The 20,008-nt window shown below is 54.4% G+C and overlaps 6 protein-coding genes across 6 annotated transcripts; 4 read left to right on the top strand and 2 right to left on the bottom strand.

Annotated features, from left to right (window-relative positions):
* Positions 1-1,198: 1,198 nt before the first annotated feature.
* Positions 1,199-1,758, top strand: SPBR_04477 (uncharacterized protein; the record flags this gene model as incomplete). The annotated part of the gene is made up of 2 exons (XM_040762760.1): positions 1,199-1,366; positions 1,468-1,758. The coding sequence occupies 2 exons, from the start codon at positions 1,199-1,201 to the stop codon at positions 1,756-1,758; spliced, it is 459 nt and encodes a 152-aa protein (XP_040621536.1).
* Positions 1,759-4,873: 3,115 nt separating this feature from the next.
* SPBR_04277 (tyrosine phosphatase family protein) lies at positions 4,874-6,150 on the top strand (the record flags this gene model as incomplete). The annotated part of the gene is made up of 3 exons (XM_040762560.1): positions 4,874-5,315; positions 5,391-5,541; positions 5,610-6,150. 3 exons carry the CDS (start codon positions 4,874-4,876, stop codon positions 6,148-6,150), a joined length of 1,134 nt encoding a protein of 377 aa, XP_040621535.1.
* Positions 6,151-7,091: 941 nt separating this feature from the next.
* Positions 7,092-7,675, bottom strand: SPBR_04475 (uncharacterized protein; the record flags this gene model as incomplete). Its single annotated transcript, XM_040762758.1, has 2 exons — positions 7,092-7,507; positions 7,576-7,675. The coding sequence occupies 2 exons, from the start codon at positions 7,673-7,675 to the stop codon at positions 7,092-7,094; spliced, it is 516 nt and encodes a 171-aa protein (XP_040621534.1).
* A 1,101-nt stretch (positions 7,676-8,776) lies between these two features.
* On the top strand, positions 8,777-10,016 carry SPBR_04285 (uncharacterized protein; the record flags this gene model as incomplete). Its single annotated transcript, XM_040762568.1, has 2 exons — positions 8,777-9,326; positions 9,430-10,016. The coding sequence occupies 2 exons, from the start codon at positions 8,777-8,779 to the stop codon at positions 10,014-10,016; spliced, it is 1,137 nt and encodes a 378-aa protein (XP_040621533.1).
* A 1,900-nt stretch (positions 10,017-11,916) lies between these two features.
* SPBR_04065 (uncharacterized protein) lies at positions 11,917-15,129 on the top strand (the record flags this gene model as incomplete). The annotated part of the gene is made up of 1 exon (XM_040762349.1): positions 11,917-15,129. One exon carries the CDS (start codon positions 11,917-11,919, stop codon positions 15,127-15,129), a length of 3,213 nt encoding a protein of 1,070 aa, XP_040621532.1.
* Positions 15,130-15,633: 504 nt separating this feature from the next.
* On the bottom strand, positions 15,634-16,956 carry SPBR_04267 (uncharacterized protein; the record flags this gene model as incomplete). The annotated part of the gene is made up of 2 exons (XM_040762550.1): positions 15,634-16,108; positions 16,184-16,956. The coding sequence occupies 2 exons, from the start codon at positions 16,954-16,956 to the stop codon at positions 15,634-15,636; spliced, it is 1,248 nt and encodes a 415-aa protein (XP_040621531.1).
* Between the last annotated feature and the right edge of the window lie 3,052 nt (positions 16,957-20,008).

The raw sequence follows: 20,008 nt of genomic DNA, 5'->3' as shown, positions 1-20,008 counted from the left end.
AAACTTCTCCTGTGTTGTATCGAGAATGGCGACATAGACACAGCCAAATCTGTGTTTGTCAGCATGCCAGAAGCGTCCCGAGACGAACCAATGACAAAATACTTTTTGTTCAAGCTGGCCATCAAAGCGGACGACTTAGAGATGGCGACCGACTGCTTGAGAGGAATAACCATCTCCGCAGAACGGATGAAGCTTCTTCATGCATGTGTTCTCTGTGCAAGGCACGAAAAAGCACCGCAATTTATGGTTCAAGCAATGAAAAGGCTGGCAGACACAATCAACCACGACCCTTCGAATCAAGTTCACGCGCCGGCTCTTTTCCGCTGCACGATTCTCATGCTTCGGGACATGGTAGATGGCGCAAACAAAGATGGATGCAACCTGGTCAGGGATGGCGAATCTACGAAAACATCACAAGCAACCCAAGACCTCGCCGACATTTTCAATGGTGGCACGTCATCCAGCCCAGAAACTCAACCTTTTTAAATAGTAAGCTAACAGTATTCCGCAGTCGTCTATGCCGTGGAAAGTGATCGGAGTTCTCACACCGAGGTGGGTAAGGGCCAGTTTACTATGGATGAGCTTGAATGGTTTTGCAGAGCGGCGTACAACCTGGGCCTGAAATATTCGGGGACATTGGACCTGCGGCACACTGTGGCCATCCTGGAAGCGTGCGTAAAGATCACCACGCTGTTCCCAGATGACCAGGAGATATGTGCAACTACCGATATATCATCCAAACGACTCATATGTCGATTCCTGATCGCATCTGCATTAGCTGCTCTGGTGAGGCGACCATGTACTTCGGAGTCAGAAGAACAAACTCTCAAAGATTGTCAAGCCATGCGCGAGCATATTCGGGCATTCCATACTCAGCTCAAAAAACAAGGGATTGGCGAAAGCGCTCGTTCATCAGACCTTTTGAGAAAGTCGTCCGTACTTGTTGTGTTTGATTTTGAAGGTGCCATCCGTCTTGGCGACTGGGACGATTTGGAGGACATCTGCGAAACAGCCGCCTCCTGCCATGACTTGGACACGCTCCGCGTTCTTGGAGACTCTCTTCTCCGGTCCCAAGTTCATGTACCAGGTGAAAGTGGGTGGCATATAAGCTTTGCAATTCCAAAAATTCCCTTTATAATTTTTCTTGCTCCTGATGTCGTCACTTTACTGACTGTATATTATAGAATTCGTCTCAACAATGCGCCTCATAATCGGCAAACTACACCAGGCGGGTAGCTTTAACGGTGACAAACTCATCAAATACTACCGTTGCTTGTTCCAGGCGATTCTTTACCGTGGCCATGATGCTGCCTTCCAGGTAATAGACGAGGTCAAGGAGATGATCCGAACCGGCTTGAATTCCGAGGTAAGATAGCTTGCATTGGGCGCATGTTTACAGGGTACTCTCCCTAAATAAAATTGAACAGTTGGCTCCCAGCCAACCTTGTGCTAACCACAGATACCCAGGGTGCAACAAGTTGGCCAGAGGATGAGCTTCAGTTTCTTGCGGCGATATCGTTCAACGAAGGCATCGACTGGTTCGCTGTTGGCCGCGAAGACCTTGCCCGGCAGTGGGTTCTTTCAGCAGCCAGTTTGGCGGACCAGTGCCACGACGGGGGGGCACTCAAGACGTTGATCAGCGCCAGGTTCGGACTTCTCAATATCGGTGACTTGGAGGTCAAGGAGTCTATCGAGCGAGACATTCACGAGACTGCTGATACAAACGGCACAGCGCCTGACGACGACTCGACTTTTTGATTTCGGCGTTTCTGAGGTCGGAATTCAAGACTGGACGACCTACTCCGTTTATTCGAGTCTGTCAATTTCATATTAGCACTCTTAAATCAGACACCGACGTCTCACTGCTTGTCCAAAAAGGAAATTGCTCGTGTGAAGACTCTGCGGTCAACTTAGCAGCTCGACAAGGGTACGGCTCGGCCGGCAGAGCGGGTGCAGCCGCAAGCAATCACACGATCAAAAGGTCCTGCTTCTCTAGTATGTGGTACTCGCAAAGTATGTCGTTTTCCCTCAACGCAATTATTTCGATTCGTGCCCCGTGAAAATATGCGACGCTCGCTGCGCAAGCCAGGATCCAAAACCGGGAACCCCACCTAAGAAGGATCGCTGCCGCTGCCGTTTCCGTTGACCGAATGCTGCCGGGTGGGGGCGCATGCATTGGCTGACAACCCTGCAGACTCAAGACACAGGAGAGAAGCGTGCCTCGAGTGGCTGTGAGTGGCTGCAAAGACATTCAGCGTGTCTCGGTACTCTGCGCTCACCCCCACGGCAGCCCCTCCGAGGCGCGCAACAGCCACTTGCTTACACGATGCATGTTTCCCGGTTCGACGCCACGGCCGCCTGGGTGACTCCGGGATTTAACGAAAAGGATCAGAAACGGCTGACCGTATGTCGATGTCCCTGGCTTCTTTTGGCCAGGTTGCTCCTCAACATTTTCGTTGCTGTCTTTTTGTTATGTAAGAAGGCCTTCTGTGGAGCGTTTGCAGTGTACTTTCGCCGTCATGTCTCATCCTCCATCAACGTGTCGACATCGGTCCCGCTTGTGTGTTACACGTCGTCCCAGTCAAGGTGCCAGTTGTCTCCTCTCGCCCCATTCCCCAAGCCAACGGGGTTTACATCTGAATCGTTTGACCGACCAGGTTCGAGGTAATTGAGACAATTATGCCGTACAGAGTGCGTTGTTCAGGTTTGCTCTGCTTTCGTCCCCTAGTTTTACGCGTATGGTCAGAATCGAAGCGCATCAGCGCATGTAGTTGTAATTACGTCAGTTTTTTGTTTCCAAGTTTCTTCAGTGAGCGACAAAATATGACTCCCCAGCTTGCAGCAAAGGAACGCAGTAGGAACCCATCTACAAGCTTTCCAAATTTAGCAGCTGCCGAAAAGGCACCGGGCCAGGCCACCACAGTGAAACGCAGTGAGCGGAATAAACGCCCTGCAGGCCAAGCTGCACCTTTTGCCAGCTCAGATCTCCCGCTGAGAATGTGACGCGACGGCAGGGGCGGGATGTCATTACGACGTATTACACGGTACGACGCAAGTACATCTGGGGTTGATTGACTATGCTTTTCTTTTGTTTCCCGGCTCGAGCCCGGATAACTAATATTTACATCTTGCTTTGTGGGGGTGGTTCAAATAGAACGTGATTTTGGCCGCACACCCCGTCGTCCAAAGCGGTCGCTGCTCACGTGTTGTCCTGCCTGGTACTTGCCATGACGAAGCGTTTTTGCCCCTTGCTCACTTTCTTGCCAATGATGCTATTGGTTCGATCGCGCCTGCCCTGGCATGGATCTCACTCTGCGTACCTCCCTCGGCATGCCCAAGTTACTGGAACACGGTGCCGGTCGCCTTGTGGTGTGGTGGCAGCAGGTTATATCCATGCTGCATTACGCAGCCTCCTCTTTCCGTGTTGTGTTCTCGTAAAATACTTTCCCAGGGTCGATGTTGCACTTTTTCACGGTTAAGCAACCTCCTTCTCCTTCCTCGGATCCACCGTTTCCTTCATACAACTATAATACATAAAATAAATATATAAACAAAAACGACAGGGAGGAGGGAAGAGCCGGTGAAAACCCTACTGAATCGTCACGAGACCTCGTCTGGTCAGTAAAAGAACTTGATCACTAAATCCAGAACATTTCGTGGCCCGCCTAGGTCCGGCCGAACGCCACCACGCACTATGTGATACTAGTCGAGGTCATCCATTCTCCTTTGTACTCGTCTTGTCTTTTGCAGATTGGACGGTCCAGCTAGGAACTGACAATCCGTCCACTCCGAAACACGCGCTTGTGCTTTGTAAATGTTTTTCGCTCCCTCGGCGCCTTTTACGACAGACGTGAGGGTCACGCTTGCCAAAATAGTTCAAGTCCGAGAGTATTACAGAGCGAGACTGCGATCGAAAAAATGCACTATGAGCAAGAACAGATCTAAGGAAGGCGCGACTAACAGCCGTCTAAACTCTTAACCTTGGAAGGCGCAGAAAATAGTAGGAACCAAGGAAAACCCTCCGTCCCTCGTCTGTCTGCCATGTCTTTCATCTTTTTTTCCCACCCTTTTCTCCCTTCTCACACATCTCCTCTCTGATCAACGTCTCCCATCCTCCCATCCTGCCACTTCTCACAGGATCAGCTAAGCCATTTCCTCTCTCTTCGCACACTTTCTCCAGACCCTGGCCAGAGCCCCCGCTTTCTCGCCCCTGCTCTGTCTCCTCCCACGCCCACATCCCACGTTCTAGGCAAGCTGTCTTGCGACCATGCATTAACACAAAGCCATTTCCGCTTTCTTCACCGACCGCTAAGGACCGCCTGTAAAAAAAACATACAGCGACAAACAGCGAACTTTGAACCAGAATTTTCCCACGTCAACGGTCAACGGCTGCCCATCTCCCTCACTCATCACAAACCCAGCACACATCGTCTCGTTCGAATCCTTCTCGCTGTCGAAAAGCTGAGATCGGTCACCTTCTCGTTCATACTTTCCATTTATACCTCCTTTATCCCTTTGATTCTGGACAAATTCAACACGATGCTGCTCCAAACCTCTTCGCAGTGCCCTCTTTCCTAGGGGCGAGCAAATGCTCGACTTTGAAGCTGCTCTCGCTTTGTTCTCAGAAAACTCGACTCTGGTTCAAAGCGTTGTCCCCAAACTGAACATCTCCATCTCGATCTTCGCTACATTGCGTTGGTTCTGTTCGTCTTCTGAAAGGCTTGCCGTCCAACTCGTCTTCGTCCGACCAACTCCGACCGTCTTCCGCCTTCCATATTGTCTGCTTACCCCCAGATCTCCGGCTGTGAACGTTTCGCCTGTCAACCTCACTTGTTCTGTCTGATCCTCTCTGCGCCATCTCTCATTCCAACACATGGCGACCAACTCCGACGCCCTGCAACAGTCCTCTGTCTCCGACCCAATGGACCATCACGACATGGCCATGCTCACGCGACGGAGCACGCGATCATTTGTTGAGGACGAACTCGAAGCCGACGTACGAGAGCTCCGGCAATCATCCACAGAATCCGCCAAGAGTTTGGAAAGCCAGCTCAGCCAGCCATATCCATCCAGTCAAACGAGCCAAACGAGTCAAGCGAGTCAGACGAGTCAGTCGAGTCAATCCAGCCAGTATCCAGACTTGATCTCGAGCGCAGGACAGCACGGACTGTCAGTACGCACTTACATGGACTCGAGCACGGGCGCGTTCAGTAGCGTCGCCAGCAGTCGTGCCAGTACCGTCTCCTCCTCCTACTCCTCATTGTCAACACCTTCCAGTGTAGGTGGCGACGCGACCCCGGTCGATCTTGACGAAGGTAAGCAAGAAGAAATGAACGACTGATGGTCAACGCTCCTTCTGTGGACCTGTGCCCACTAACACGATAAATCAGATGCGTTCCAGAATCTTGACCTTGATATCCCAGAGGTGTCGCCGGGAGCACCAGTCAATTTTGGCTTTGTGATGCCGGGCCTGTTCCGGGGTAGCTACCCAAAACCAGAGAATTACGACTTTCTCGAAACACTGAACCTAAAAACCATTGTGTATGTGTACCCAGTCATCTCCAAGACATGCTCCTTGTCAAGCGTGCTGTAACTAATCATGCATGCAGTACTTTGGTGGATAAGAACTACACGGATGAGTACCGGGACTTTATCGACCGGAATCACATCACCCACCATATGTTTGCAATGAAGGGCACGAAGAAGGAGGATATCCCTCTGGCGACGATGGAAGCCATCCTGAACAGCGTCCTTGACCGTCGAAACTATCCGCTCCTGATCCACTGCAATCAAGGCAGACACCGGACAGGCTGCGTGATTGCCGTTTTGCGCAAGATTGCTGGCTGGGACCGCACCGCCGTGACAGACGAATACCGCGCCTACGCAGGCAGCAAGGTGCGCGAGTGTGACGTGAACTACATCCAATCGTTCGCCCTGTCCAGTATCGAGAAATTGCTCGCCAGAGACGACCTCGACATCGACGAGCTCATTGTCAACAGCCGAATTGGCGCGCCCTTGGTCGGCCGGCCCCCTCCGACCACGGTTGGATTTCGTGTGCCCAACTTTTTTCGCGCCAGTTTCTTTTCAATGACGGTGCTGCTCATCTGGATGCTGTCGGGATCCAAGATGTCACCACCAGCACGGGCATAAGCGCTCAAATGCAAGCCGACACGGTTCGAGGATTCAGGTCACCGAATCGAACAATCTCCGCGGCTTTCTGTATACCTATTCGGGAACGAAAGAAGGAAGCACGGCGTTTTCCTGCCTCAGCCCAGTATTTAGAGGGGTTGTCCTTCATTACGCTCTTCTCTATCCCATTCCTTTGTTTCAGCTTTCCTTTCTGTTGTTGTATGTTCCATTTGCTTTCTTTCTGTCTTGACACGTTCGGATCTGATCACAGTTCAGCGTCAGAGACGGTTTGTACCAACGAGGAACCTGAGAAGACGTATCAAGAGCTGAGCAGTCTTCCTTCCGTGAAACTTGGAGCAATACAACAAGAAGAAAAGGCGGTTTTAGTTATCTAAGCATCCTACGGCGTTGGTGTGGTTAGACTAACGCGCAATGCGTGCCACTATTTTTGTTTTTGTTTCTTGTTCTCTAGAGTTAAAACTTTCTTTTTCCTTTTTGTATTCTTGTATTTCATACCCAAACAGTCCATGTGACATTTTCTTTTGTGATTTCCCTTCGGTCCCGGGACGTGAATATAAAGTGTACGATATACGTCACTGGAGCATGGCATGCGCTCATTTATTTTCTTTTTTTGTTTTCAAACTTCAATGCGTCACATTGGTGTGCGCCGAGCGTTTTCAAAGTTGTTGTTTTTTTTTTTTTTTTTTTTTTGTATTCCTATATCTTTACACTTGATATACAAGCATTGCCCGTATATGTGGCATGCCTTGCTTCTTTCCTTCAATGACAGGTATCCTGTATTTTTTTGAATGTGCCGTCCAGTTCCTATGATGTCCCGTGTGCTGTCCTGAATTCCCAATGATGTCCATCTCCCGTGCTGCTAAGGTATAGTTCCCGCCGTCGTCTAGCCACTTGCAGCCGAACACCGCATGTCGCCGCGGCTCGATTTCTTTCCGACTGTGTCAGTTTCCCCACCGATTCCGCTCGGCACGCGCCTGAGCCTCCTTCACCCGGTCACCTGTGATGCCGTATTTCACTCCCCCAGCCACACAGTTGACGGCACCAAGGCCCATGGCCACCGCGCTCACGGCACGGCGCGCGGGCGTGTTGGTCCGCCGCGTCGACGTCCGCAGAGACGCAGGCGTCCAGGCGCGGCTCAGGAAGCCCGCGCCAGACGACCGCCGGCCCCGCAGCGACAGCAGAACGTACATTCCGCTCCAGGCAGCCGCCATACCCGCGGCGTCAATGGCGTAGCCGGCCACGTTGACATAGCTGGAGAACATCAAGGCGGGGGCAAACATGAGCGGGAACGGCTGGAGGGGCCGTGCATGCAGAGCAATGATCAGAGTCGCCAGGCCCATCGACGGGATCGACGACGCTGTCCCAAATGTCAGTTCAGATCCCAAACGGGGAACGGAAGAAAGGCAGACACGAAAAGGTACTTACATCCCCAGGCATCGAGCTTCTCGGTGAGTGAGCTCGACTTGACGGCTTCCACCGCTTTCTCGGCTTCTTGGATAACCGACCCGGAGTCTTTGGGAGCCATTCTGCCCCTTCTATACAATTTGTAACTTCGAGTTGAGAACCAATTGTGATGAGAAAGGTGCAATCGCGGTCTCGTGCGGCGGGAATCTTTGTATCTTGGAATGGACGGGGACGAGTGACGTCGGTTTCCAGAGAGGCACATGAAAATCCACGCTCCAGCTCGGCTGAGTAATCGGCCACTCTCAGAGTTGGTTGCACGGCTCGTCTCTATTGGCTACTCGGCCGTCCCAGGCCACAGCGCAAAGCCCACTGTAAGACATTCGGACGACAGGCGCATGTTTTGTCTGTGCAGGTCTTGTCTCTCAATTTGATTAAGATCATATTACGGACTAGAGACTCTGCGACTGCGAAGCCTTCGATATGATTTTCGAAGGGTTTACCAAGACAGTGCAGAGGATTTCAGGCCAGGGCCTGCCAAACAGGGCTGTATTTTAAGTCAAGCACAGGCCTATCTTTTCCGTCCAGGCCACTGGTCACTTCATTTCAGGGTCAGCGCAGCACGACTTATCGCTCCACTGTTCCGTTCACACGGGACTAGCTTGCATAATTAAAAATATTCGTAACTAAATTGGGAAAAAACTAGGATATGGCGAGCCGTGTCCTCTTCTGGCGCAACCAACCAAAAACACCAAACGCCTCTCAACCGACGGCCCTTTTCCGCGAAGCACTGAAGCCCAGGAGTCCAGGAGTCCAGGAGTCCAGGAGTCCAGGAGCCCAGACAGAGACGCAGCGGGATCGATTATCGCCTTTTTACCTACTCTGGCTGTCTTTTCACCTATCGGGTCCATTCATGCCGCATCACGACGACACGACAACGAACCGACGACAGCGAAACCCCTATTCCTATTTATGATCACCAAACGACGCCAGATAAACGAGCGACATACGACCCGGTGCCATCATCGTCGACGCGGATAGGGAGGCAAAGGCCGCAGGAACAAAGACCGGGCCCCTGTAACGCGCCGATCGCTACTTGGTATTCGCCGGCCCTTCCCGCTTTTCGTTCTCTCTCCCATCTCGTGTCACAACAGTCCTCGGCCAACAGACGGTTTACCTTCTTCCATTTCTCCCCCCCACCCCCCCCCTCAATCCTCCCGCTGCCATGCCCAGCGCATCAGCGTCCGGGGCGGACGCCTCCAACGGCGGCGAAAAGGCGCGCCACCGCGAACACAACCAGGGCAACCAGGAGCGCAAACACACACCTGAGCAGGCAGCCGCCGTCTTGCGCATCCGCCGCTGCCAGGCCACGGCCTTTTACGAGATCCTCGACATCCAAAAGACTGTCACCGACGGCGAGGTGAAGAAGGCCTACCGCAAGCAGAGTCTGCTCACCCACCCGGACAAAAACGGCCACCCAAACGCCGACGAGGCCTTCAAGATGGTCTCGCGCGCGTTCAGCGTGCTTGGCGACAAGGACAAGCGGGCCAAGTACGACCGGTTCGGCACGGACCCAGACTCGCGGTTTGGCGGCATGGGTGGCGGTGGTGGTGGCGGCGGCGGTGGTGCGGGCATGCAGAATCCGTTTGCGCGGGCTGGTGGTATGGGCGGCGGCATGGGCGGCATGGGTGGCGGCTGGGACGAGGAAATCAGCCCCGAGGAGATGTTCCGGCGGTTCTTTGGCGGCGGTGGCGGGTTCGGCGGCCCATTCGGAGGTAAGCCAGGCCACGGTTTCGGGACGTCTACGATGGCAAAGACATGTGGGCCAATGGGCCAGTCGTATGATTCTGCACAGCATGCTAACCAAACACAACACAGGTTTCGACACCGGCCCGCAGTTTGTCTTCAACATGGGCGGCGGCCCCGGCTTCCGCGTGCACCAGTTCGGCGGCGCACGGCCACGGACGCGGCCGCGGCAAGCCAACGGCCAGGCCGGCCAGGCCGGCCAGACGCAAGAACAGGACACTAACCTCTTCTCGACCCTCATGGGCATGCTGCCGATCCTGATTCTCTTCATCCTGCCGCTGCTGTCGTCGATTTTCACGGGCGACGGCACTGGCTCGCAGCCGACCATGCCACAAATGGTCTTTGACGCGCCCGAGCCGCCATGGACGCTGGGCCGTCGCACCAAGAGCAACGTCAAATACTTTGTCGACCCCAAGGACAAGGCGTTCGCGCCCTACAAAGACAATGCGCAGAAGTTGACGCAGCTCGACAACTACGCCGATGTGACGCTGGTACGCACCCTGCGGCAACAGTGCGAGAACGAGATGCGGCAGCGGCAGCGGCTGGTCGACGAGGCACAGGGCTGGCTGTTCCAGGACGCCGACAAGATGCAGATTGCCAATTCCTACGAGATGAAGTCGTGCCGGCGGCTGGAGAAGATGAATTATGTGGTGCGGTAGCGGTAGCAGAACAATGGCCTGAAAGGCTAGAGTGAGAGCGAGAGCGAGAGCGAGAGCGAGAGCCAGTACGGGCATTGTCGTCGTTTTGCAGGCATTTGGCGTTTTGTTTTGATTTTCCTTTCCCCGTTCCTCTTTGTTTCAAACGACATTTAAAACAACCTGTTGTAATTTCTTACCACATTCACGGGCTGTCTCCCCATGGCATCTGCAATTCTTCTTCCACCTCCCAAGGCCCTTGGCCTCTGCTTCTGTCTCCCACGAATACTGCTTTTCTTCCGTTGCCTTCTCGGACGGCGTTTGTGTATGCTCCTCTTGTCATTGCTAACTTTGTGTCCATTATGATCCTTAACCACTTAGCCTTGTCCTTTCGTATCGTTTACCGACTGCCATGGTTGACAGATATTCTTACGCTACGAGATATTAATAGACAACCGCATTTTCTCCACGTCTTTCGAGCAAACTGGTACTCTGTAGCCCAAACTCGCGGCGTGTGATAGGTAGCCATCTGGTCGGAACATGCAACCAAAAGAAATATCGTCTCCACGTCTCAGCACCTGTCAAGAAACTGACAGCAGGCATGCATGCCAGCAACACGGTTCCCAAAAATAGGCCCAACCTAAACCCAAACGATCCAGATACAATTTAACTCAAAATAAACCTCGCGGCTCTGATCGTACTCCGTATTCCGGGTAGGCCCCGTCTTACGTCGCCTTGTTTTTCCTATTTCGCCGTCCATATGCTCTGTGAGTTTTGAACCCGCACTAGCATGCGCTATTTGCACAGGCAATTGTGCGGTGGTGTGTATAAGTCACTATCGCGCCAGTATCCCCTTCTGTTTTGCTGCTGCCTAAAACGGAAGAAACGTCAGCCAACGAAACGTCGGCCACAAAGGCAGCAGCAATTCTGCAGTCCCGCAAGTTGAGACACTCGCACAATCATAAAACTGAAGCAGTGCCTCATTTCGTGCGTCGTTCAGCTTTGCGTCTCTCCCAATTGCCGATTTATCCTGTTCTGACCGACTGGGCACCCGGGCATCCCATCTCTGGGTTTATCCGCCACAGCCAGCTCCTGCCACTTCTATCTGCAGAGGATCGCTCTTTCCCCTGGCAAGGAGGGCGCCGAGAGGCAAATTCGCCCAAGCAACTGCCCAGCCTCGCGCCTTCCCGTTCCTAACCCAAAAATCGATCCCCATTGCAAGGCATTAAATACAGTGCACGAGACCTACTGGGAGCAGTTTGAGAAAACGCCTACTCGCCCGGAATTGTCACTCTCTGTGGCTTGTAATTGGGAGCAGTTTACACTATACGACGTACCTTCTTCCCCACAACCCACATTTTGTCGAGCTTCCGCCGCTAGTCGCAGCTGCCAAACCCGCGCCGCCAGCGGTAACTAACACTGTTTCGCGCTCCTGCCTCGAACCCTCCATTCCAAATATTCCTCGGCCTCCAGGAGTCTTCCCCTCTTCCTCACTTTCTTTCTTCACCTTCTCAACTTCTCGGCATTCGAACACCTTCAAGCTTCCACCCCGGCCTCCGTCTTGTTGCTTTGCGACGCAGCCGTGCGGGTCTTGCATCCAATCGTGCCGTCATACCGTATCAGCTGTACCCTGCACGCCATCCCCACTCACAGCCGCCAGCATTGGCTGCTTTGGCGGCGGTGACGCAATCAGGACGTCTTCCATTTGACGCTGTTTCGCGCTCTCGAAAGCCACTTCCAGGCAACCAGCACAGCCATATACGGCTCGGTCTCAGTCGCAGAGCGGCTACGTATCTGCCGTAGAACACTTCAGAGAGCTATTTTGGAAACAACGACGCATGCGACCGGGAACGTTTTTCGTCCGGCAAACACCACCACCCACTCTACAATCCCCTCTTCCTTCCGGCCATCCACACCCCTACAAATGCCCAACATGGTAGTCCGAAAGCCATTGCCGCAAACATATGATGGCACCGGCTCCGGCTCGCCTGGCGGTGTGAACAGCGACAGCGTGCCGGACATTCTGCGGCCTGGTCGGAATCCGCATCCCAACGCATACAGCCCAGCTCCGCCTAGTCCATACTCCAACTTTCAAACGGACGAACAGTCGGCCTGGGCTCAGCCGGCGCCGCCGGCAATGCCGCAGGGCATGACGAGCCAGGACGACAGCTCGCAGCAACCAACACAGCGGCAGCAGCCGCCGCCGGTTCCGACTGCGGTCCCAACGATTCTCTTGCAGAGCGCCACCGGCAGCAGCACGGCGTCCGGCTTCTCTGAAACGAACCCCTTTAAGCGGAAGGCGGTGATGTCCGCGGAAAGCCCAGTTCAAAGTCCTGCTGTCGCCGCGCCTCTATTGCCTTCCTCGCCTGCGCCGCCGCCCCCGCCAGCATCCCAACCTCTCCCGCCGACAACAGGCTTCTCTCAGTTAAGCATGGACGACCAAACCGGAAACCCGTGGCAACCCACGCCTATCGACGGCAGGCGCGGCTCCCAGGCCCCAATACCCGTGATCCCTGAAAACGAGGCCGTAGGGGGAGGCGAGAATGCGTGGGCATCACAGAATGCAACTGAGTCGCCATTCAGGCGACCGTCGCCAAATCCAGCAGCTTCGAACCGGGACTCGAATCTGATCAGCTTCCCTCCCGACGAAGACGCCGACATTGCTGGCTGGGACGAAGTGGCCTCACCAGTCGCAGCACCAGGAGCCGGTGCAGCAAGCATGCCTCCGCCCCGGCCACCATTTACGCCTCTGAATGGCAAAGAGGCCGCTAGCGACAGCAACCCTGTCTTCGAAGACAGAAATGCGTGGGACGACCTCGGTGCTGGGAGCGGCCAACCCCAGCCGTTGCCAACCAACCTCGTCACCGAGCCAGCCGGGGAAGGCTGGAACCTGGTCGACAACGAGCCGGTGCCTGGCCAGCTCTCCCGGCAGAGCACCTGGGAGAACTTTACGGATGATGAAGAGGACGTCGAACAGCCAAACAGCAGCCAAGCCAAGCCAGCCAACCCCCCCCTCAAGCCCAAGAACAAGAACAAGAACAAGCTCAAGGACAAGAATGTCGTCCCCTCAGTGCCAGTGGGTGCAGTAGACACCTCTGCGCCTCTGATCTCAATCGACTCACCACCACCAACAAGTAAACCGGACGAGCCAGCTGCCAGCCTGCAAGCAGTCTCCCAGGAAGCCGAAGAACCAGCTCCTCGTCTGCCTCCGAGGAGCATGCTGGATGTCGATGGCGATACACCGCCACGACAGCCGCCGCGTCCCTCGCAATCGGCAAAGGCCGAGACGTACCAGGTCAAAAATATTTCGTGGTACGACGTCCGTGCAGCCCAGAACCCCCGGGTATCGCCCATCCTCGTACAAAACGCCAATGGCCCTTGTCCATTGGTCGCCCTGGTCAACGCCCTCACTCTCACCACCCCCGCCGACATCTCCACGGCTCTCGTCGAGACATTACGGTCACGGGAGCAGGTCAGCCTGTCGTTTCTCCTTGATGCCGTGTTTGATGAGTTGATGTCGTCCCGGAGAAGCAGCCGCAACAGCGACCTTCCCGACGTTGATGAGCTCTACAAGTTCCTCAAGGGCCTCCATACGGGCATGAATGTGAACCCGCGCTTTATCCCGACACAACAAGTCATCACTGCTTTCCGCCGTACGTCTCTCACGCACCTGCACCCGACAGAGCGCGACGACATGATCCCTGGCACGTTTGAGGATACCCGCGAAATGCAACTGTACGCGACTTTCAGCATTCCGCTCATCCACGGCTGGCTCCCAAAAAAAGGAGACGGTGCCTATGAGGCGCTGAGTCGCCAGGCAGCGTCATATGAGGACGTCCAAAATCTGCTATTTCGCGAGGAGGAGCTGGAGCAAAAGCTCAGTAGCCCAAGCGGCGACGGCTTGACAGAGGACGAACAGCAAGTCTTCCAGGACATTCTGGAGATCAAGAATTTCTTGCACGGCTCCGCCACTCAGCTAACACCATTCGGTCTCGACATTGTTGCCAAGGCTATGCGCCCAGGCACATTTGCCATTCTTTTCCGGAACGACCATTTTTCAACGCTTTACCGCCACCCGCAGACGATGCAGCTTCTGTCGCTGGTGACCGATGCTGGCTATGCAAGCCACGACGAGGTCATCTGGGAGACGCTGGTCGACGTGAATGGGGAGCACGCCGAGTTCTACTCGGGCGACTTCCGTCTCGTGGGCAACAGTATGCAGCAAAATGCTTCATCTGGAACAGCAGGATCCGGCAGCCGACATGGTGGGAGTGCATCCAACATCCAAAACGGCTGGACAACGGTGCGCGGCCGTCGCCAGAACCAAAGCGAGCAACACGAGAGCCATTCTCCGCTGCTCTCCAACGATGAGCTGTCGAGACACGAGCAGGAAGATCGTGATCTTGCACTGGCGCTCCAGCTCCAGGAGGAGGAGGAGGAGCAACAGCGCGCTGATGAAGCACGCCGCAACAGTCGACTGTCCGAGCAGTTTATCGAACAGAATGCTCGGCCGGCCAACCAGTCGCGCCGTCCTAGCAACGCAGCGGGTGGCGGGCGGTACAACAGCTCACAACCCGTCCCGGTTTCGTCCCGGCGCAGCTCTGCTGGCTTCACCCCCGGCAACCTCCTTGACAGCAACCCCAACCACCGTCGCACTTCGTCGTCCTCCGCGTCCGGATCGGCACTCGGGTCCACCATGTCGAATGGCCAGCGGATCGGCCAGTACAGCAGTGGGCGCACGCCGTCACGATCCCCGTCCCATCAGCAAGTCGTCCGCCCACTTGTGCCTCCCACCTCCACGTCACGCGTGAACACACGCCCCGCGGTCAACCGCCCAGCCGACAACGACGAGAACGACGAAGCACCGCCATCATACGAGCAAGCTGCGAAGCTGGCTCCGTACCATCCGCCGCCCGGCGCTCCCGGCTCAGAATCTGCAGCGGGCGGCAGAAACAGCGCGGCTGGAAGCAGCAGCAATCTTGGCGGCAGCAGTGGCGCGTCCATCTCGACACCGTCGCCTCGGCCGCTTGGGGGCTATGCTACAACCTCGGGACGGCAGAGTTTCGCTCCAGGTACCTACAGTGCGTACCAGCAGCAGCAAGCTGCAAGAAGCGACCGCGACTGCACGATTATGTGATTTGCTACAATAGCCAATGACGAGCGTTCTTTTTTCTACATATACCTTTTTTTATTTTGTTTCATATGTTTTCCATTTTCCTTTTTGCATTGATGCCGTTGAGAACCCACTGACACTGCCATTCATCATTCATCAAGCTTTTTTGCATACTACAAAATACAATTCACCCATCTTGTCGTTATGAATTCACTTTTTTCGTGTCCAGAGATTTGACCAACATGACATGCGTGTTTTATTCCTCTTACCGTTTGCGTCATCTAAACCATAAAATACATGAAAGAAGTTGGGGCACGAAGAGAAAGATGAAAAACAGAACGCCAAAACCATCAGACGGAAAAAATCAAACCCGAAAACAGGCGCAGGGCGCAAAAGGTATGTTGGAACGTCCTGTTCAATGTTCGCCAAGATGAAAAGAAAGAAAGAAAAACGTCATAAAAAGGGTGTGAAGAAGTGAAAGTTTAGGATGACAAAAAGCATCAGTCCTTATTCATGATTGGCAACATACTACTCGGCGGTTCGCTGTCCGCGGCGGCGGAGCTTCCGCAGGTGCGCACGCGACGCGATGGACGGCGAGCTGGCGGCTTCAATCTCAAACTTGCCCTGAGTCCCGCTGTGGCACACGGTCCCGGGAGCCATAGCCTGGACAACACTCCACTGGCCCGAGGCGCAGCGCTGGAACGACCTGCCGTCATGGATGCACGCCCACTGGCCCTCTTCTGAGCAGGGTGTACCGGCAATGGTGGCACCATTTGTTGACGTCGACGATGACGGCGATGAAGACGAGCCATCGGCGACGGCGGCTGCGGCGGCTGCGGACGAACCAGCGTTGATAGCAGCAGCAGACGGCGACACAACCTCGCCAGCAATGGCCTGGGGAGAAGCCTTGGCGGCGGGCACGACGGCGGCCTGCGAAGTGGATGCAGGGGCTGGGGTGGCAGCAGCCGATGGAGGCACCGTGACGAACACACCATCCGAGTTTCTACAGGGTCAGCGGAGGTCCAAACACGGCATACATAAATATGCAGAAAAGGTGTGCGAGAAGTGTGCGACTCACTGTGGCTTGGAAGCTTGTGCGGCAGAAGGCACAACATAGCCCTGGTTGCCGGACAAGCCGCTCTCGGAGGCGCTGCTCTGGCAGCCGGCGCCCTTGGGGGGGATGACACCCTGGGTCGACCTCACGTCCAGGTCCGGACCGGGCTGCGGGAACTGCACGTCACGGCTGTCGACGGTGCTGCAGCCGTTGCCGACATTGGCGATGAACAGCTTCGGCCGGGAGCTCAAGGGAGCGTGTGCGCCGCGCTTCGGCTTGGCGGCGGCGCCTGCTGCGCCGGTAATCGTCACGGCAGCGCAGTTCATGTACATCTCGCGGTTGCCCAGGTTGTTGAACCACGTCCACGCCAGCAGCGCGTCGCCCTGCGGCGCGTCGTACGGGATGGCAAAATCCAGGGTCGTCGTCCCCGCGCTCGCAGGGCACCCGCCCTCGATGGACTGCACCACGGTAAAGGACTGTCCGCGGTCGTACGACACGCTGACCTGGCAGGACCCCCCTCCGTGCGGTGCGCCGCCGCCAATGGTGAGGTTGGCGCTCTGGCCGGCGACAAAGGTGGCCGTGGGACGGCCCTGCGGCGTGCCGAGGTCGGCCACCTGGTAGTGTTTGCACGGGTAGTTGGAGCCGTCGGCGAGCAGGGGCGCGGTCATGGTGTAGTCGATGGAGCCGGGGTTCGAGTAGGGGTTGTACTTGGAGCGGAGTGGCGGGGGCCAGGTCATCTCCATATGGGCGGCGGCGATGGAGGCCGAGGCCAGGACGACGGTCAACGAGGACAACATTTTTGCAGGCTGTTGAGAGGGACAGGACCGGACGGCGGTTTGTTTTTGTTTTGTTTTGTCTTGTTGTACAAAGCTGTGAAGAAAATCTTGGAAAGGGAGTGTGGATGTTCGCTGAGCCCGGCTCGGCGAGGTGAACAACGGTATTGAAGTGGACGTCTTTGTCGGCCTTGCTTCTTTTAAAGGAGTGAACGAAGAGTGCAGCTCGCCAAAATAGAGAGACGAAGAAGCAAAGGAGTGTGTGGTGGAAGCTGAAGAGCTAGAAGCAGTCTTGGGTCTACCAGGATCGATGCAAAGGACGCTTCAAGGGGGAAGAGAAGAAGACAAGAAAGAAGAAGAGAGGAGAAAGAGAAACCGGAAAGAGAAGGAAACCGGCGAGAATGGTGGAGAGGCACAGGATCAGGGCCTTTTTGTATCTCTGGGCATGGACTGGACAACAATCTCCCGAGCCTCTCTATAAGGACAGGACGGTGAGTTTGCTCGTTATTGCATCGGCATATATGCAGTTGTCTTGTACACCTTCTCCCCTCTCACTCTTTTTCTGACTTTATCTGCCCGGACCCGGGCCTTCTTCCACCTACGCTTTGAGCCCTCTCGCATGTTTCTACACCTGCCGTGCCTCAATTCCCCGATGGGAGAATGGGAGGTCAGGGGTCAGAGGGTGTCGGAAACAGGCGCGGGATACGTTCGTCGTATTCATTCATCGGCGATTGCGCCGCTCGTACCTGAAGGCGGCCTTTTATCCGGCCACGAGAGATGCGTAAAGTGGCAAACGCCAAAGCCTTCGGGAACAAAAATCACAGAAGACAATACACTACAGTCAGCTGGGTGGGCGGCATCGGGCGGTTGAGGTGGGCAATGAGGCAAATAATACAGCATCCCAATTAGTTGGTCAATGGGCGGAAAGATGGGACGGGAAGAAGGAGATCTGCAAGCTACCGGAAGATTGACGGCGATTAACAGGGGAGAGGGGCAAAGAAAAGAAAACACTTCTGCCTGCTCAATTGACTTCTGGTCGCGTCCCGAGAGGCCGTCTTTCCAGCTGTGCCCTGAGCCTCCATTTCGAAATTCATGCTTCGGGCCATTGTCCCACACAAGGACAAGGACATGCACGCGGTGCTTACACGGCACCTGGCACATAACACCGACAGTGTGGTGCTGCAAGAAGCAAATAAGAGTCAGAGACGCTCTCAAGAGATACAGCCGTGGTGTAGAAAGACATGCATGTTGTAACAAATGCAAATCTTCAGCTTGAATATGAGAGTGTTTTTTGTTAGGTTCGCGTTTTGGTTCTCGGTTTTGTTTTTTCTAAGAAAAGACGTACTCCAAAATTATGTGCGTGATGACAGTGAATAAATGGTCGAAAAGAAACGCGACAGTATGGAAACAAGGACAAGGAGACAGACATGCCGACAAACGCATGTGCTGGCATACCCCGTTTGTTTTGCTACGCTTCTCGAGCATATTATCGCCACCAGGAAACTCGCCTTTACCCGGGGGTGCGTGCGCGGGCGACGGGCGACGTCCTATCTACAGTCAGGGACGAAAACAGGCAAACGAAAGAGACGCATGTACGTCGAGCGGCTTGCCGACTTTCGTTTACGAGTTGTTGGCAGACGGCTCCTTGGAGGAGAGAAGCCGTTTGAGGTTCTGGCAGCCGGAAAAAAGGGATGCTGCCAGGACTGTGACTAGTGAGCCGACTCATTTTGGCTACGGGCTACGTGTACCTGACTAGACCTGTTCTTATCGCTTAATTATGTCTGTACCTTTTTGCTCTTCTCTATTTCATCGCCTTCTTTCATCTATTTTCGGAGACAAGGTGCATTCGGCCCAAGAGGACACGGCATCCGGATGAGCAGAACCAACACGACACTGTCGACAATCAAAAACGACACATAGAATCGAATGGACACGCGTCATCTTAGTACTGGCCTGGTAAGGAACGTTGTTCGGGACGAAATAGCCAAGACAAAAAGAAGCAAACAAGAAGCGTTGTCGAAGCTCCTTGTTGCAGCACTTCGTCGAGGCTCTTTCGACGCAAGGCTGCCCACGACAGCAAACAGGTTACAAGCTCCTGAGCCAAGTCCATCGTTCTAGGCCCAGACACACGCCCCGTGCCCGCGTCGGCTTGTCCTTAAGTGCTTGCAGAAGGACATCATACATCCATCCGAGAAAGTTGGCGGGATATATGAGGGAACGGGAGGCCTGGTCAGCGACCTTGCATCTGCATCCCGACCAACACGTCTAGGATAGACGAGACTCCTGCGGCACTGCAAAGAAAGTGTGTCTGTGTGGAGGCTGCTGTGCCTCTGTTTGGACAGCCGCGGCGATCTCAACCTGACAGCCCACTGCGACTTCAAGACACAGCGGCTGGGGGAGCACGGGCGACAGGTAATCTAAGTGTTGCAACTCCGGGGAGACGGCGCCTCGCCGGTTCGTGTTTTGGCTGTGTGAAGTGTGAGTATGTGAGGGTGTGTTCGTCGTCTCCAAACGCCATCACCATGTGGCAATGTCGTCAACTCCGGAGCAACATGAAACGAACTGTTTCTTTGTCGACTTTACATCCTGAAACTGTCATCCTTTGTCAGCCTCGCATAGGCAAAGCATCTTTCACAGGCGAAAAATACAATAGGATAAAAAGAGCAACGAAAAGAAAATTTAAATAAAAAATAAGCACAAAAATAAAAGCACAAAAAACGTACAGCAGCGGGTATTCGCTGGTCGTCACCGACCCAACTACTAATCCGCCGATTATTGGTTTGACTAGGGGAGAGCGGACGGGATCCCGTATTTTCCAATATCTATGGCCGTACGTGAAAGACGAAGCTTTGAATTGGGATTTTAAAGTGTCGTGATCGTTGAGTGAAAGGTTAGAACTGCGTAGGATCTGTCGTACAGCGAGTTTTGCTGATGTGGCGAAGGCCTTAAGTGTGTAGTTACTCGTAAAAGAGAGTCAAGCAGCAAAATAAAACGGCTCAGGCATCTCATGTTATTCTCTGGTTGCTTTCTCCATTCATTCATATTCCTCTTTCGACCACCTTGCCAAAGTTACGTA

The sequence above is a fragment of the Sporothrix brasiliensis genome (genome assembly GCF_000820605.1).
Source record: "Sporothrix brasiliensis 5110 chromosome Unknown Cont16, whole genome shotgun sequence".
Lineage (NCBI taxonomy): Eukaryota > Fungi > Ascomycota > Sordariomycetes > Ophiostomatales > Ophiostomataceae > Sporothrix > Sporothrix brasiliensis.
Note: the sequence above shows the minus strand (reverse complement) of the source record. Positions and strands in the feature narration are given on the sequence as shown.